General features: G+C 40.0%; 1 protein-coding gene across 1 annotated transcript in view; it reads left to right on the top strand.

Moving 5' to 3' along the window:
* The window catches only part of NPEPPS (aminopeptidase puromycin sensitive), a 76,225-nt gene that overhangs the window by 48,721 nt on the left and 9,150 nt on the right, over positions 1-18,354 (top strand). The window contains exons 11-19 of the mRNA XM_080924262.1: positions 638-742; positions 1,866-1,926; positions 4,788-4,897; positions 6,610-6,673; positions 8,328-8,467; positions 10,256-10,390; positions 11,823-12,042; positions 15,969-16,111; positions 16,721-16,777. Of these exons, the coding sequence (XP_080780388.1) occupies positions 638-742; positions 1,866-1,926; positions 4,788-4,897; positions 6,610-6,673; positions 8,328-8,467; positions 10,256-10,390; positions 11,823-12,042; positions 15,969-16,111; positions 16,721-16,777 (1,035 nt within the window). The remainder of the gene's footprint in view (positions 1-637; positions 743-1,865; positions 1,927-4,787; positions 4,898-6,609; positions 6,674-8,327; positions 8,468-10,255; positions 10,391-11,822; positions 12,043-15,968; positions 16,112-16,720; positions 16,778-18,354) is intronic.

The raw sequence follows: 18,354 nt of genomic DNA, 5'->3' as shown, positions 1-18,354 counted from the left end.
GGGTTATTTAATCTCCAAAGGGGTTGTGACCCATAGGTTGAAAACTGCTGTTCTAAACTACTAATATATGTACTATACACACACACATATATATACACACACATATATAATTATAATATTAGTGGAAGAAATAAAATTATTTTCATCTTAATATTTAAGATATTAATATTTCATCTTAATATCCAGACACATTTAAGAATAAATGGAATGTTAACAGCATAATCAAAACAGAGACTCTGGCCCAGAGAGATGGCTCAGTGGTTAAGAGCACTGATTGCTTTTCCAGAGATCCTGAGTTCAAATCCTAGCAACCACATGGGGGCTCATAACCATCTGTAGCAGGGATCCAGTGCCCTCTTTTGATGTGTCTAAGGAAAGCAACAGTGTACTCATGTATACATAAAATAAATATTTTAGAGAGAGAGAGAGAAAATGTAGGTTGTGAACAATAACAGGAAGTTAAGAGGCTATCTATTTTAGGTTAATTATTATTGTTTTGAGAATTGTCATACTTTTACGGTTAAGTTTAAAGAAGAATATCATGAGTTAGAAGGGTTTTCCTAGAAAGCTTTTTATGTAATTCAGTGTTACAGGCTGTCTGCTTCCTGTCATAACCCTGAATCACACTGTCTGCCAGGTCAGTGTGGGCCATCCATCTGAGGTTGATGAGATATTTGATGCGATATCATATAGCAAAGGTGCATCTGTTATCCGAATGCTGCATGACTACATTGGCGATAAGGTAAATAATAAAAATAATAATCACAATCCTGTGTCCTGAAATCACAGTTTTAAAGCATGAATAAATTTTGATCTGATTTTTAGTTTATTGCCATTTCTTTTTATATTGGTTGTTAAAGGTTCCTAGAAGAATAATATAAAGTTAGTGTGTTTTGTGATAAGAATGGGAAGCTAGCCAGCTCAAGTGGTTCATGCTCTTAATCCCAGTGCTTGGGAGGCAAAAGCAGGCAGATCTCTTTCCGGCCAGCGTGGTGTAGAGAGTGAGTACTAGGACAGCCACGGTCACACAGAGAAACCTGTCTCAAAAGAACAAAACAACACAAAGAACAGGAAAGACTTAAAAGCAGTTTGATGTGTAAGCCTGGCACTGGGAAGACAGAGGCTAGCTTGGTCAACACAGAGTGCTGCAAGCCAGTCAAGGCCACATAGTGTCTACATTAGTTAGTTTTCTATTGATGGGATTTACAGTTCCAGAGGGGTAGGAACCCATCACCATTACTGAGGAGCATGTGGTAGGCAGGCATGGCATTGGAACAGTAGCTGAGAGCTCTCTCATTTTTGTTTTACTTTTGAGACAAGGATTCTCTGTGTAGCCCCAGCTGTCCTTAAAACTCACTTTGTAGAGCGGGCTATCCTTCTCTTGGCCTGTCTCTGGAGTGGGGGGTGTATAAGTTTTGTTGGGAATAAAAGCATGCACAACCACTACTGGCTAAAAGCTATCTTGAGACACAAGCACCAGTCAGAGAGAGCCAAAGGGGAATTGCAAGAGTCTTTTGAAAACTAAAAGTCTGCCCCTAGTAACACACCTCCTTCAAAAGCCACAACTCTTAATCCTTCCCAAATAGTTCTACTTACTGGGAATCAAGATTTCAAACACAGGAACCTATGGGAACTATTCTCAAAACACCACACCATCAAGAGAAATAAATAAGGCACCACATTGAAAGAGCAAAAGTAGAAGGCAGTTTTACTCTTAGATAAAACTTCATGGGTTTTAAAAGGAAGCATGCTTTTCAGCATATCTGATAGTTTAGTAATTGAGCGCATTTACTTTTGATTAATATGCGTATCTACTATAAATTCTGAGATCTGACTCCCTTTTATTTAAAATTGTATTTTTTCAGGACTTTAAGAAAGGAATGAATATGTATTTAACCAAGTTCCAACAAAAGAATGCTGCCACAGGTAATCTTTGCATTTTATTTATTTATTTATTTATTTATTTATTTATTTATTTATTTATTTATTTATTTTAATGTTGGAGGTTGTAGAGATGGCTTGGAGGTTAAGAGCACTGACTGTTCTTCCAGAGGTCTTGAGTTCAGTTCCCAGCAACCACATGGTGGCTCACAACCACCTCTGATGGTGCCCTCTTCTGGCCTTCAGACATACATGCAGGCTGAACACTGTATAAATAATAAATCTAAAACCAAACCCAAACCCCAGTCATATTAAAAAAAAAAAGATGTATTAATGTTATATATTTGAGAACACTGTTACTGTTTTCAGACACCCCACAAGGGGTTATCGAGTCCCATTACAGACTGTTGAGGGCCACCATGTGGTTTCACTCAGGACCTCTGAAAGAGCAGTCAATGCTCCTAACCACTTAGTCATCTCTCCAGCCTCTTGCTTTAATTTTTACCTACACCCTTGCTTTCCCCTTTTTGTCATGCTGGAGATCAAACTGAGGACTTGGTGCATACAGTGCTCATGCTCTACCAAACTGAGTAGCACTCTGGCTGCAGTGGTCATATCCAGCTAGAGATAATGTGTTCTGCAGAGGAAGGGTCGCTTATCATGAGTCCTTACAGCTGTAGTGCATGAGGGAGGGGACTGCACTTTGAACTGTAATGCTATTTGTTGTTGTATTCCAGCTGTTTATGGCATTCCCATATGCTTAGGCTACCATGAGTCCTTTCCATCCTCTTGGAGAGAAATGTACTGTCTGTCGGTGTTCTTCCCTAAATTCATAACTTTAAGATCTTTCTAACCCAGTACTTATACCGTTGCTCTGCACCATCTCGCCTGCCTGCCTTCCTTCCTTCCTCTATCATTATTATTATTATTATTAGTAGTAGTAGTAGTAGTAGTAGTAGTAGTAGTAGTAGTGGTAGTAGGTAGTAAGTAGTAGTAAGTAGTAAGACAGGGTTTCTCTGTTTAGTCCTGGCTATTCCAGAACTCACTCTGTAGACTAGCCTGGTCTGGATGGGATTACAGGCATGTGCTACTAGCTCTACTGCCCTAAGTACCTTAGTCCTTGCTTATGTTTTTAGTGTCATCTCCCTATTTTTCTGTATTTTTCTGTTTTAGAACTTGCTGGATATATTGGTGTTACTATTTTTTTGTTGTTGTTTTTGGAAATTGGGTTTCTTATGTAGTCCTAGCTATCCTAGAACTATGTATGCTGGGCTCTCCTTGTATGTGCATAGATCCTCTTGCTCCTACCTCCTGATTGCTGAGATAAAGGGCAGGCGCCACCACACCCAACAACAGCAGCCTTTGGGGGAGGTGTGGGTGTGTGCCTGTGTGTGTACATACAAGAGTGTAGAGGTTAAAGGTCTATATTAGATGCCATTCCTAGGTTGCCACCTGGTCTTTTGTGGCTTTTGTTTGTTTTTTAGTCATCAGTGTGTGCATACCTATGCTGAAGTCAGAACATACTATTTGAGAGCTTATTCTCTCCAGTCACCGAAGGTGAGAACAGAGATCTTGTTTTAGGCTTCTGTAGCAAGTGCTTTTACCTACAAGCTACATCCTAGTTTTGCTTTGCCTGTTTTAAATTTTCATTATTTTTAATTATGTGTACATGTCTCTGTGGGGGTACGATCACACGAGTACATATATTCCCCCCCCCCCAAGTCCAGAGGCATCAGATCCCCCTGAAGCTGGAGTTACCTGTTGTAAACAGCCTTGCATGGGTATTGAGACTATAATTCGGGTTCTTCGCAAGAACCGTATTGCTTAGCCATTGAGTCATCTCTCCAGCCCAACACCCAAATCTTACACACCATTTTTAAAGACACTGCTTTAACTAGCCCAAGGTTCAAAAAGTAGACTTGTATGGATAGCCAGGAAACCCTGGGTTTCTGCCTGTCTCTACCTCCCCAGGTCTAGGATTGCAAATGCACACACAACCTCAGCTTTTAAGTGGTTCTAGAATCAAACTCGGCCTCATGCTTGCATAGCAACCACTTTGTTTATGCACTTTCCTTCCAGGCATGGCATACGTTAATGCTTTCTCTCTATAACAAGTGAAGTTTATAAACCAAATTGGTTTATTTCAGTTCCATTTACTACATGGAGTATATTTAAATTTAGACTAATTGAATGAGTGTCAGTAGGTTTGTCAGTGAGTGTTTAATGAGATTGTACTTGTTTCAGTTTATCTTATGACCAATTTTAATTTTCTTATTTATCAGAATGACTAAGTTTGTTTTAGCATAAAAGTCTAGGTGTTTTGTTTGTATGTGTGTGTGTGCAGAAGCCAAGGGTCAGTGTTGCATGGCTTCCTCAGCTGCTCTCTACCTTACTTTTCATTGAGGAAGGATGTCACTGAACCTGGACTTTAACCAATTAGGCAATTTAGCTGGTCAGCCACCAGGAGCCCTCTTGTCACCGCTTCCCGAGTACTGGTATTATAAAGCATTTTTTGTTATTGTTTTTGAGACAGGATTTTCCTGCATAGTCTGGCTGTCCTGGCTGGTCTCAAACTTAGATAAATCCTCATTCCTCTGCCTCCCTTTTGCAGATACTAAAGGCATGAACTACCACACTCAGCTCATGTTCCCAATTTTCTTATGCGTGCTTGGTGAAGGGGATTTGAACTCAGTGACCTCATACTACTAGTAGGGCAAGCACTTGACTGAGTCCCCAGCAAGAGTCTTTTTAGTAGAATTTACTTAGTTTAGTAGTTTACTGTGAGTAGAGCATTTGAGCCTCTGTGTGATGGATGTAACAGCTGGTAAGTCATGCAGTGTTCAAAGGAACGTGAAAATTTGATACAGGAAATAAAAACTTCAGTTATTATTTCATTTACCTTCTAGAGGATCTCTGGGAAAGTTTGGAAAGTGCCAGTGGCAAGCCCATAGCAGCTGTGATGAATACCTGGACCAAACAGATGGGATTCCCTCTTATTTATGTGGAAACAGAACAGGTAAGCCTGTTAGAACCCCTGCATGGCCAGATGTGGTGTGTCATACACGGAATCTTTGTACTTAGATGGAGACAAGCAGTTATGAGTTTGAGGCCACCTTGGCTACCTAGCCAGACAGTTTGAAAAACAAAGAAAATATTAACACATAAGTGATAACTCCTGAGGATTTTATTTCTCAAAATTGTTATGCTTATTAATGATTACATTTAATGCAGACCTGCTGGTTGCTACTTTCTTTTTTTAAGGCTCAGCACTCTTAAACTTTAGTAGGCTGCTGGGTATAGTGGTACTCACCTATAAAATTAGGACTTGGGAGGCAGAGACAGAAGAAAGCTCTTTTGAATTTGAGGCTAGCCTGCTCTACATAGTGAGTTTCAGAATAGCCAATGGGCAAGCGGTTTTTTTTTTTTTTCCTTAGACCAAATATCCTAGCTGGCCAGGATCTTAAATTCTAAAGTGCATGATATGTATAACCCATAATACCTATTTTTAAAAATTACTATTTCATGTGGAAGGATAGCATTGATCCCTTGGAACTAGAGTCCCACAGATAGTTGTGAGTTACTCTGTGAATCCTGGGGAGTTAACCAGGTCCTCTGGAATGAAGGACAGCCAGTGGTTGTAACTGTTGAGCCATGTCTTCAGCTTGGATTTTTTTATTTTAATTTTTATTCATTCATTTATTTAGTAATACTGAGTATCAAACCTAGAACCTTTTCTTCCTTCTTTCCTTCCTTCCTTCCTTCCTTCCATTTTCCTTCCTTCCTTCCTTCCTTCCATCTTTCCTTCCTTCCTTCCTTCCTTCCTTCCTTCCTTCCTTTCTCTCTCCCTCTCTCTCTCTTTTTCTTTTTTTTTCCAGAAACTGGCTCTCTCTGTTTAGCCTCAGCTAGCCTAGAATTTCTAGAGATCTGCCTGCCTTTTAACGCCAGTGATGAGGTTAAAAGCTTGTACCACTATGCCTGGACTTCATTTCTGTTTCTTGTACTTACTATGGTCATTATTTATTTAGTTTTACATTTGATTAAGTAAGTTCAAACCTGTTATAGTGTGTGATCTTTGAAATATCCCAGAATGCAATTACTGATGAGCGGTGAGGCAGGTGACTGCCTATTTGTTGAAGGCTTTTTTTTCCTTTGGAGGTAGTGGTGGGTGGGGTACATCAGGGGCTGTCCTTCTTGGTGTTTTGACAGAGTCTGTCGCTGAAATTTGTTAGTTTGGCTAGGTTGGCTAGACGGCAAGCTCCAGGGGTCCTCTGCCTTGCAGACACTGGGATTGTAAGTGTTCATTATCACAAGTCAGTTTTTACGTGGGTGCTGGGGATTGAGATCAGGTCCTGGAGCTTGCATAGCAGGTGATTTATCATCTTACTCAAAGTATTTTTTAAGCACATAAGCTTTTGATTGTCTAGGTTAACAGTCACCTTTACATTTTATTTAAAAATAAGTGTAAAAACCTCATTGCATGTACATGGGTATGGGACCATCACTGGAACATGAACAACCTACCAGGGGCCACATCTCTGGAGAAAATTGAAAGAAGCTCCTTGTTAGCTAGGGGTGTGGCTCATGATCCCCTCCCTCAAGAGTAACTTTTCCCCTATTCCACAGTAATCTCATCACAGAAGACAATTTGTACTGGTTCCCTGCCTTTATTGTCATAGAAACACTCCCACCCAAATCACCAGTGTTACAACCTATACTTTGCTTCTTTAGGTAGAAGATGACAGAGTGCTGAAGCTGTCTCAAAAGAAGTTCTGTGCCAGTGGACCGTATGTTGGTGAGCAAATATGCTCTAAGGGGGAACTGATTTGTAAATTTGGGTTTCTTACTAGTAGTTTTCAAAATAAGAGTTAACATGTTATTTACTATTTGTCAAATTATACTTTGGATTTGGTTTTGTGTGTGTGTGTTTGTGTGTGTGTGCCTGTTTGTCTGTAAGTGCACCAACTATGTGCACTTACAATCTCCTGAGGAGGCTAGAAGAGGAGGCATTAGATCCCCTAGAACTACAGTTTTAGGCAGTTGTTAGCCAAAATGTAGGAATTGGACATCAGATCTCATTACAGATGGTTGTGAGGCACCATGTGGTTGCTGGGAATTGAACTCAGGACCTCTGGAAGAGCAGTCAGTGCCCTTAACTGCTGAGCCATCTCTCCAGCCCTATAGTTCTTCTTAATAAGTATTGATTCAGTGATAATTGTCTTTACTTACCATTATCGTAGGCTCTGCAGTTGGGTCTTACTTTATTTTACCAGTGTAGAATAACGCTCTCTTCTGCACTTTTGTTTTCCCCTGAGGTATGGCTATGGTGGCTAAATTGCTCAGTCAGGTTGGTGTGGTGACGCACACCTTTGGCTCTTGGGAGGCAGAGGCAGGTGGATCTCTTGAGTATAAGGCCAGCCTGGTCCACAGAGTGAGTTCCCAGACAGCCAGGGCTACATAGAGACCGTGTCTCAATTGCTTTACCACCACTACCACAAAGAAATAAAAAGAAACACAAGGGAGTTGCTCCAAGTCACCTATGTGATAAGTTTAGAAGAGTGGGTACTCAGATCAGTGGGTGTCCCCTAGTTTGTCCTCTGAGCTCCTGCTGCCTTCTCAGATAACTGCTTGTCATCAAGCCCTTTTTACCTATAGTTTTAGCCAGGCAGTTTAAGTTTAATTGAAGAAACTAAGTTTCATTTTATTTAGAATAGTAGTCTCTGTGGGGGAGGTTTATGTGCACCTACCTCTATCCCACTGTGTGTCATGTTGCACGGTCAGCAAAGAAGAAAGTCCTTCACAGTCTCACTTTGAGCTGCTCTTCTCAGTGGAGGCCATGGATTTGATCTCCAGCATCTCTTGCCTAATGGGGAAAAGACTCAGATGTTTCTAACTAGTCAGTTTTGGCTTTACTATTCAATTAGATCATTAGGTGTCACAACTGCTATTTTCTCCCTTATATTTATAATCTGTATTGCAGTGCTGACAGGTTTGCAAGTTTTTTTATTCCTAAGCTCAATGTAGGTGACATTAGAACCTTGGGTATCTCAGTGGTTTAACCTTTTAAAAAGGCATGCAGCTTAGTGTTGATTCTGTACCATCTTTAAATAGTTCTGTTAACATGCCAAAAAAATCTGCTTTGCTGTTTGATATCTACAACACTGGCTCTACCTTTCAATGGCTTTGACTTTTAGATGTGACTCCTCAGTGATAAAATAAATAGTTCCTGGAATTGGCTCTGAACAGTGTCACTGGAATGGGAGCCCTTTAATGGAAGCAGCACCAAACCACAGAATCATTGCAGTCTTTATTGCTTTGCAAAGGGGGGACATTTTCTTTTAGATGAGAGTGTGTCTTGGTTACAGCCTGGCAGTCCTTTGTTTACCTTACCACCTGCTTCTCTCAGTGTAACCTTGTCTTCCAAGTTTTCTATTTGTTTTCTTGCTTAGGTGAAGACTGTCCTCAGTGGATGGTTCCTATCACAATTTCAACTAGTGAGGATCCCAACCAGGCTAAACTGAAAATACTAATGGATAAGCCAGAGATGAGTGTGGTTTTGAAAAATGTCAAACCAGACCAGTGGGTAAAGGTGAGTTTAGAATGCCAGAGCTATTTTTAGTTTCTCTGAAATGATTTCTTTCTCTTACTCCTGTATCTTTGTGGATGACTCTGAGTTATATTTTTTCAATTTATACTAGTATTTTCAAAGGAAAACCATTTTTTATAGATTTATTTTATGTATATGAGTACACTGTCACTGTCTTCAGACACACCAGAAGAGGGCATCAGATCCCATTATAGATGGTTGTGAGCCACCATGTGGTTGATGGGAATTGAACTCAGGACCTCTGGACGAGCAGTCAGTGCTCTTAACCACTGAGCCATTTCTCCAGCCCCAGAAAAACATTTCTAAGCAGATAGAAGGAAAGAATGAAAAATAAGTTGACTGGGTGTGGTCATGTACACTGGTAACCCCAGCACACAGTAAACTGAGGCAGGATGTTAAAGTTTGAAGCTAGCTGATACTAATAAGACTATGCTAAAAGGAAACAAAGGAAAGAGTAAACAGTACAGCATCTGTAGTCTTGGAGCTACACAGAGTACACAGAGAGACTGTCCTCAAAAACTACCCAAGCTGCCCTACTGTTCTGAGGATGCATTAGCCTCAGTTCTGTGTTATCCTCATATACCTTTCCTCAAGTGAGAGCAGAAATATACAAACATTTGTCATTGGAGTATGAAAACACCAGTGGGTAAATTGTTTCTTACTTTGTAAAAGAAATGTTTGCTGCAATTTCTTACAAGTATAGATTATCCCAAAATTTTGGTTGGTAAGAAATAACCATTTTTTATTTTAATATTTAAAATATATTCTGGAATATATTATCATTTGAAATCATGGTCTTGAAGATTAAGTAGCAATATAGGATTTTCTCTTAAATTAGAAAGTTATGTGTACTATGATTGTAATTACGTATATAAAGATACAGAGTCTTGAAATAGTTGGATCAGAATTGTTTAATTAGTTAAGAATTTTTACTATTCTTGTGCATGTCGTGCTTGCATGCCTATCAGTGTAAAGGGGTTGTCTGTCCTGGAACTGGCGGTAAAGACCGTTGTGAGCTACCAAGTGGATGCTGGGATTTGAACCCAAATTTTCTGGAAGAGTAGCCAATACACTGTCACTGTCTTCAGACACACCAGAAGAGGGCATCAAAACACATTACAGATTACCATTGAGCCATCTCTCCACCCCCTATTTTTACAATACTTCTATGTAGAAGACTTTTTGCTCGTTTGTTTTTTAAGGCAAGACTTAGCTTAGTGGGAGAATATGTGCAAACGTGGGAATCCATGCATTTGATCCTCATCACTATCCCCAAAATTTTTTTGCTTCTTTGTTCTGTGTTGTTGTTGCTGCTGCTGCGTTTTGAGGACAAGGTCTCATTATGTAGCTATAGCTGCCCTGGAACTCAGTGTGTAGTACAGGTTGACCACCATACCCACGCAAAAAAAATCTTTTTAAAATGGATGGCTCAGTGGTTAAGAGCACTGGCTGCTCTTCCAGAGGTTTCTGAGTTCAAATCTTAGCAACCACATGGTGGCTCACAACCATCTGTATTGGGTTCTGATTCCCTCTTCTGGTGTGTGTAATCACAGAACACTCATTAAATAAATAATTTTTAAAAAGAGAGAAAATCAAGCGACTGATCATGGTCCTGCTAACTTTAATCTCAGCACAGGAGTTAGAGGCAGGCATCTCTTGAGTTTAAGACCAGCTTGGTCTACATATTGAGCTCCAGGACATAGAGAGAACTTGCCTCATGAACAGTAGGGAGAAAGGACATGGCTAATAGTATTTATTGGCTCTTTTCAGCTAAATCTGGGAACGGTTGGGTTTTATCGAACCCAGTACAGCTCTGCCATGCTGGACAGCTTATTACCAGGCATCCGAGACCTTTCTCTGCCCCCAGTGGATCGACTTGGATTACAGAATGATCTCTTTTCTCTGGTGAGCATTCTCACACAGGTCTTATAATGCATTTTTGTTTGTTAAAGAGTATAATTGTTAAATGAATATAAAGAATATTAGAAGGATGTGGTTTTTCCTGAAGGTTAGCTCATTTGGGATGACAGCAAATGGCTAATTATTAATTAACATGACAAAATTCTTACCTGTATCATTTGTCTGAAGTAAATTTCATTTCACTAATCTAGTTTTGTTTTGTTTTTTTTTTTTTTAACTTGTCTGTGCTTAAAGTGTCCTTTGTAGTGACAAAAGTTCATTCTTTTAAAACAAATGGATTTGAGTCATGAAGAGATTTCCTTACTGATTTTTTTCTCTTTTTTTAAAAATTTATTTACTTATTTTATGTATGTGAGCACACTGTCACTGTCTTCAGACACAACAGAAGAAAGCATTGGTTCCCGTTACAAACGGTTGTGAGCCACCATGTGGTTGCTGGGAATTGAACTCAGGACCTCTGGAAGAGCAGCCAGTGCTCTTAACCTCTGAGCCATCTCTACAGCCCCCTCCCTATTGATATTTTTAAACACTAATTCAGAGTGATTTTATGTTATTCTTAAGTAGTACTTCTACTTTGCTGAGAAAGCCAAAATGTTTTAAGAATGTTTTTACTCAGATTATAGCATATTAGCCCAGAATTATATACATATTTCATGTTGTTCCAGGAAGGATTTAAAGCAGCAAAATTTATATTGTTGTCTTTATGACTCCAACAGGTTATGTAATTTTAGGATGTCTTTGCCTGTGGTAAAATTATCATTCTTTCTAGTGTTCCTTTAAATTGGACCTGAAGTCTCCCTGATTGCTGATTGGATTTCTTCTTTAAATAAATCAGATTAGCATTGATAGACAAAATCCTCCCATCTGCTGATCTTACTTCCAAGAGAGACCTGTCCAGGGAGCATGGGCTGTTTGTGCAGTTGGCTGCTAGAATAGAAGTTCTTTTTTCAACTCTTGTTAGTCACTGAAAGCACTCTGAATTTGCAGAGCCTTCCCATTAATTTTCTTTTAGAAGTGAGTAAAAGAGAAGCTCAAGTTGACAACGTTTGCAGCTGCAGCCCTGAAAGAGTCTTTGTCAAGGACCAGAGCCCCAACTTTCGTTTTTTGCAGCTTTTCTCAAAGTATAAGAAATTTAAAACATCAGAAACTGAGTAGAAACAAGAAGTTAACTGGTTTTTTATTGGTCCCAAATTATGAAGTTCAATGTAAATTTTTTAAGTAGTTTTTTACAGATAGCAAAGAAGTTAACAGGAGATGCTGTCACGATAGGGTTTTTTCTAACAGTATTCTGAACTTACTTAGCCTCATTTTCTTAAACCAAGAAAACTGCTAGCAGTAGATAATGCCAACATACGTGTTTGTTTTTTGTCTTGTTTAGTTTGAAGGCTGAGCTAATTTGTGTTTTTTCCTGTCCCAGGCTCGAGCTGGAATCATTAGCACTGTAGAGGTTCTAAAAGTCATGGAGGCTTTTGTGAATGAGCCCAATTATACTGTGTGGAGCGACCTGAGCTGTAACCTGGGGATTCTTTCAACTCTCTTGTCCCACACAGACTTCTATGAGGAAATCCAGGAGTTTGTCAAAGATGTCTTCTCACCTATAGGAGAGAGACTGGGCTGGGACCCCAAACCTGGAGAAGGTAATAGATGAATGCACTATATGGGGAAAGAATTTGAAGTTAGTACTTTTTATTTATGTGTAGTTAACAATTAGCATCTCTGTATTCAGATTTTACAATATATATTCTTCAGTTAGCCAGAAATGTAATGTTCTGAACCTACTGGTAAAATTGTTACACCAGCACAAAACAGTAGCTTGGAACCCATAGAGACTTTCCAGCCTCAGCATGAGTCACCAGCTTGGCAGGGTTCAGCTTTCCAAAATGAGGATTTTAATTGCTTTCTGCCTTTCCATGATCATGTCTATAATCATGTACCTTTTTAAGAGTTGTCATTTAAATGTTGAGAATGGTGATTTGGAGACTTTAGATAAAATTATTTGTTGCCATCTGCTTACTAAATGAGGTATTTTCTCCTGAATAACCTTAATCTAGGATTTATGTTTTGTTTTTTTAATACTTATACCACTGGATTTAAACTGAGGACTTAGTCTGTGCTAAACTATGCCAGTGAGCTACTCCCATTACATTAATCTGGAATTTTTAAAACTAAACAGTAATACCATCAATTTTGCCACTGTCTTTCCTTCATGATTCAACTAATATTTTTGTAACCAGTGAAGGCAGATTCTAATTTAAAAACTGGCAATAGAGGTGAGCAAAGCATTGTTCTGCATAGCTTACATTCTAGTGGGATACATAGCAAACAAATTATATTAAGGTAATGTCTAGTATCACAAGAAAAATGAGAGGGGCTGGAGAGATGGTTTAGTGGTTAAGAGCACTGACTGCTCTTTCAGAGGTCCTGAGTTCAATTCCCAGCACTCATGGTGGCTCACAACCATCTGTAATGTGTTTTGATACCCTCTTCTGGTGTGTCTGAAGACAGTGACAGTGTACTCTAAACAAATCTTTTTTTAAAAAAATGAAAAACTAGATGGTATGAATTTTATAAGGTAATTAGAAAAATGATCAGTAATAACTGATCTTTGAGCATGAATGGAGAACTGTAAGAGAGACACAAGAGCAGGGCAGGCATGGTCCAGACCAGAGGGACTAGCAAGTAACGAGAATCTTAAGCAAGAGCATGCCCAGAGTATTCAACCATAAACAACCTGGTGAGGTCAGGACTAGGGAGGAGGTAAGGGGCCCATGGCAAGTCAGTGACTTCCTCACAGGGAGCTGGACTGAAGCTGAGTTCCTTGTTTTCACATTTTGTGATACAAGATGCTAGTTTTAAAAGTTTGATCAGAGGAATGTGATTTGATTCATGTGACTATGAAACTGAAGGAAAACCATTAGGAAGACTATTCGAGTATTCCATTTGAGGTGTTGGTTGCCACTAGCATATACAAGTAGTACATTCTCTGTGGTTTTGGAGGACTGAGTGTGGTAAAGAGACGCATCATATTAAAACTACTTAGCTGGCCAGTAGTGGCACACACCTTCAATCCTAGCACTTGGAAGGCAGAGGCAAGCAGATCTCTTGAGTTGAATACAGCCTGGTTCACAAAGCAAGTTCCATAACAGCCAGGGTTGTTGCACACACTAACCACATCTAGAACACACAGACACACACCACTCCTGACTCCCACCCCCATCCCCATAAAAGATTACTTATAGAGGGACAGGCATAAAGAGTTCCAGGTTTTAGACTAGCCAGAGTAAAACAAAAATTGGCTATAGAAGCAGCTTTGGTTGCAAAAAAAAGAGTCAGGAGTTTGGTTTAGGGTCTTTCAGATTGAGGTCACTTCTGCATTTGAGAATGCCTAGAGATACAGGCTAGGTAAGTACACTTTGGAGTTAACAGCATGCAATCAAGGTTTATAACTGAAACTAGAAGAAACCTCCTAAGGACCTAAGAATAGGTAAAGAGATTTTTGAGGACTATATCTAAATTCAGAAGTTAAGAGATTTGCAGAAGAAAAACCAAGCTTGCTGGTTGGTACATTCCTATAATAAGGAAACAGAAACACCCACTGATAGTCTGGTCTACCTATGGTTTTTTTTTTTTTTGTCTCAAAAAAAAAAAAAAAAAAAAAAACAAAACAAAACAGAAAAGAGGCCTGGCACGGTGGTCCATACAGTTTAGCCTAGGCAGTAGAAGCCAGTGGATCAGGAGTGGCCCTCTACATCATAGAGAATTGACCACTGCCCTGGGTTTTGAGGCTCAGTGAGAATAGGGTAAAGAATCATAAAAGAAACTGACTGGCCTGTGAGGAGTGTCGGGAAAGTAGAGTGCCCTTAATTTCAAAGTACTGTATTTTAAAGCAGAGGGAATTGGTAAGCTGTGTTGGTTGCTACAAGCAGAAAGGAATAAAGAATTGACAATTTTTTTGGTTAACAGATTCTATGAAGTAGTATGACTATAATAGATTTTTCCACAGTGGGAAGAACTGGAGACAGGAATCTAGGAAACTCTTTAAAGGAATTTTGTTGACCACAGGAATAGACTTAATGTGGGATTGGAGAGAAAATGTCCTTTAAGGAGAAAATTATTCCAGAGCATATAGCAAGATTGGAAGATTACCAAGGGGAAAGAAATGCAGTAGTGTTGGGAATATGTGTGTTATGAAGAAAGGTAGAGGGTTATTGCTGGTATAGCAGCTGAAAAATGGAGAGGGGTCCAGACCCAGAATGTCCTTAGCTTAAGAGAGAGCCATACACACATAGTGACAGGACAACAGGGAGGAAGGGCACACACAGCCCAGTTACTGGATATTACACTTTTCTCTGGAAATAATAATGTGTAAAATCTTTGATTTCGAATGAATGGAGAGGAATTAAAAAGCACATCAGTTCTTGTGTTACTTTGGCCTACAGCAGTAAGGGCTAGGGAGACAATTCTGCATAACCTGAAGACCTGTGCTTAATCCCAAGAAAACAGCCTGGAGTGGTGACACGTGCCTGTAACCCCAGCACTGGAGGGCTTGTTCACCATCAGCTTTTGCCTATTTGGTGAGCTCTGTTCCAGTGGGAGGGACTGTCCTAGAAAGTGACGTGGCCAGGACTGCAGCACTCCGGGGACAGAAGAGGGGGATATCTGTGAGGGTGAGGCTAGCCTGCCCTCCACATGTATAGACACACAAATCCGTACCCATGTATACACACACACTCTCTCACAGTCACAGGAGTTAGAGAGCTGGCTTAGCAGTTAGGATTTTTTGCAGCTCTTGTAGAGGACAAGGTTCAGTTCACATCCATCTTTAATTCCAGTTCCAGGGAATCTGACTTCCATTCTGGTCTGAGTTATGCCCAAATAAAAGTATTTTTCAATGGAAATGCTCCACCACAGTGCCCTGAACCTTTGGTGGAGATTTTATTACAGTGGCAGTGATACTGAGTTGTCTTTGGTAATTGTGCATATCATTGGAGGATGAACCCATTGAGCATTCATTTTTAAATCTAAGGCTTTAGTTTATTCATCAAAGAGTGAGTTCTATGAGGGTCTTAAAAACAAAACAAAAAACCTTTGGGGGGCTGGAGAGATGGCTTAGTGGTTAAGAGCAGTCAGTGTTCAATTCCCAGCAACCACATGGTGGCTCACAACCATCTGTAATGGGATCAGATGCCCTCTTCTTATGTGTCTGAAGACAGCTGCAGTGTACTCACATACGTAAGATAAACAAATAATTAAAAAAACAAACAAACTTTGAATCATACCTGCTTAATGTGAGCCTTTTTACATGTAGCCTTTTAACAGTATAACTAACTACATCAGTAGGCTATGGTAGCTGATACCTGTGAGTTCACACAAGGTCATCAGATTCGTTTGCTTGTCTAGTATGTTTATTTCTTTCCTCTTACAATTTGTTAACTTAAATCAAGCATTCTCGTAAGTACAAGAGTGACCGACTTTGTGTGTTCAGGACCATAGACTCAGTGTCACACAGTCACAAAGTCAAAGCGGACTGCTGCAGTCATCTGTGTCTTCACTTCTCCATCAGGTCATCTAGACGCACTCCTGAGGGGCTTGGTGCTGGGCAAACTGGGAAAAGCAGGGCATAAGGCAACTTTGGAAGAAGCCCGTCGTCGGTTTAAGGAACACGTGGAAGGGAAACAGATTCTCTCTGCTGATCTAAGGAGTCCTGTAAGTTCGTGTAATAAATCCCCTTAAGCTGGGTATGGTAGTACAGTCCCTCAGTCCCAGCACTCAAGAGGCAGAGGCCAGCAAGTGACCCTGTCTGGAAAAAAAGTGATAATAAATTCCATTGAATTGTAGGTATCACTTTTAGTTTGTGAAGATGAAATTGTCATAAGAACTGACACTCTCACAGCCCTGTCTGACTGTTAACAAGTACTACTTAGGTAGTTTGCAGCCACGGTCTCCTTTGTTCCTCAAGTAACACATCAGTGCTGCAAGGTGACTGACTTGCTGTGTAAGCTACTGTCTGCAGATGTCAGCCCCTGTGATGCTCACCAGTAAGCTCTTAGGAGTTGATAACCATTATCATAGTTACATACATGTTGATATGTAACTATCATTTTTAAACTGGCCTTGTAGCTTATTTTGTTTTGTTTTTCCCATAGGCTTACTGTTTGTCCCACAGTGGCCTTGAACTTATGGTCTTTTTCCTCACTCACTCCCAAACTCCAGTTCGAAGACAACAGGCCTTTTTGCCAATATGCCTATCTTCTTTATATCTTAACAAAATACTTGTAACTCAAATGACTTTTTTTCCCTGGTGTTCTTTTGTAGGTTTATCTTACTGTTTTAAAGCATGGTGATGGCACGACCTTAGATATCATGCTAAAGGTAAGCACATGTGGAAAAGCTTCAGATTTCTGCATCTGGACCTGGATATACCCAGTACTACTTTAATGGCTCAGGGTGTGGAGGAAAGCCTGGACAGAGAAATATATGTGCTGGACTTGGCTTATACTCTCGGATAGTAAGCAGGTTGAAACAGGAGCACAGAGAGTTTAAGGTCTACCTGAACCACAGAGTGAGTTCAAGGACAGACTGGGCAACTTTGTGAGACCTTACTAAGAGTAAAAAGAGCTCTGGGGGTGAAGCATGACAGGAGAGTTATTAGCTTAGCATGCCCAAGGTGCACTTCCCAATACCACAAACCCTGGGGTTCGGTTTGTTTATTGGCTTTACCTTCACAACTTCAGTATCTAGCTAAATCTTAACCGAAATGGTGAGGGGACCCCTCCTGCATAGTTATTGATTACCTTGAACTTCACTTTTTTTTTTTTTTTTTTTTTTTTTTAAAGATTTATTTATTTTGGGCTGGAGAGATGGCTCAGTGGCTAAGAGCACTGACTGCTCTTCCAAAGGTCCTGAGCTCAATTCCCAACAACCACACGGTGGCTCACAACCATCTGTAAAGTCATCCAATGCCCTATTCTGGTGTGTCTGAAGACAGCTACAATGTACTCATATATATAAAATAAATAAATCTTTTTTTTTAATTGGAGAGGGAGAAAATGGAATGTGAGAAGCATTATTAGTGAACAGAAAATCAACTGACCTGTCCTCATAGTTTTCTTACCATTGTGAACATATCATTAACCCTGGCTCTATAATGGTGCTGATCTGTTTCAGAGTTTGAATGAGTTGTAGTCCTTGGGACACGTCCCATGCCTAATCCCTGTGCATTTCCAGTCTGTTAAGAAAAATCATGATGTCTATATCAGGGGTGGGAGGGTCAAAATAAGCTTACCTCTGTCATCAAGTAATTATGTAAAATGTACCCAAATCACCCATCAGAACTATGTATTCATTAAAAGATTTACACATAAGCTAGGCATGTTAGCACACACCAGTGAGTGGAGCACTTGAAAAGTAAAGCTAAGAAAATCAGGGCAAGGTCATCTTCAGCTAATTACACAGAGAAGTCAAGGCCAGCTGAGTTATATGAGAACCTTGTCTCAACAACAAAAACAGCCTCACTGGGCTGGAGAGATTACTTAATGATTAAGGGTGCTTGCTCTCCTACTGAGAACCTAGGTTCATCCCCAGCACCCATATAGTGGCTGTCCATAACTCTAGATTTATGGGATCTGTCACTCTCTTCTGGCATTTGAGACACCAGATGCAACCACAGTACACACACACACACACACACACACACACACACACACACACACACACACAGGCAAACCTTCATGTACATAAAATAAAAATAAATGTCTTTAAAGACAAATCTATGCAGCAAATAGAAATGGAATGTGCTAGTTCATAGATTAAGAATACCTTTCTTATCCCAGGTGGGTCAGAAAGTGTAAAAGTAAACTATCTGGGAAAAGTAAGGGGCAGAGGGGAAGGGCAGAAAAGGCAACAGTAAGGTGAGTCTGATCAGTGTCTGCTGTAATGTCACAGTTTGC

This window comes from Micromys minutus (genome assembly GCF_963924665.1).
Source record: "Micromys minutus genome assembly, chromosome: 10".
Taxonomy (NCBI): domain Eukaryota; kingdom Metazoa; phylum Chordata; class Mammalia; order Rodentia; family Muridae; genus Micromys; species Micromys minutus.
This window is presented reverse-complemented; position numbering and strand designations above follow the sequence as displayed.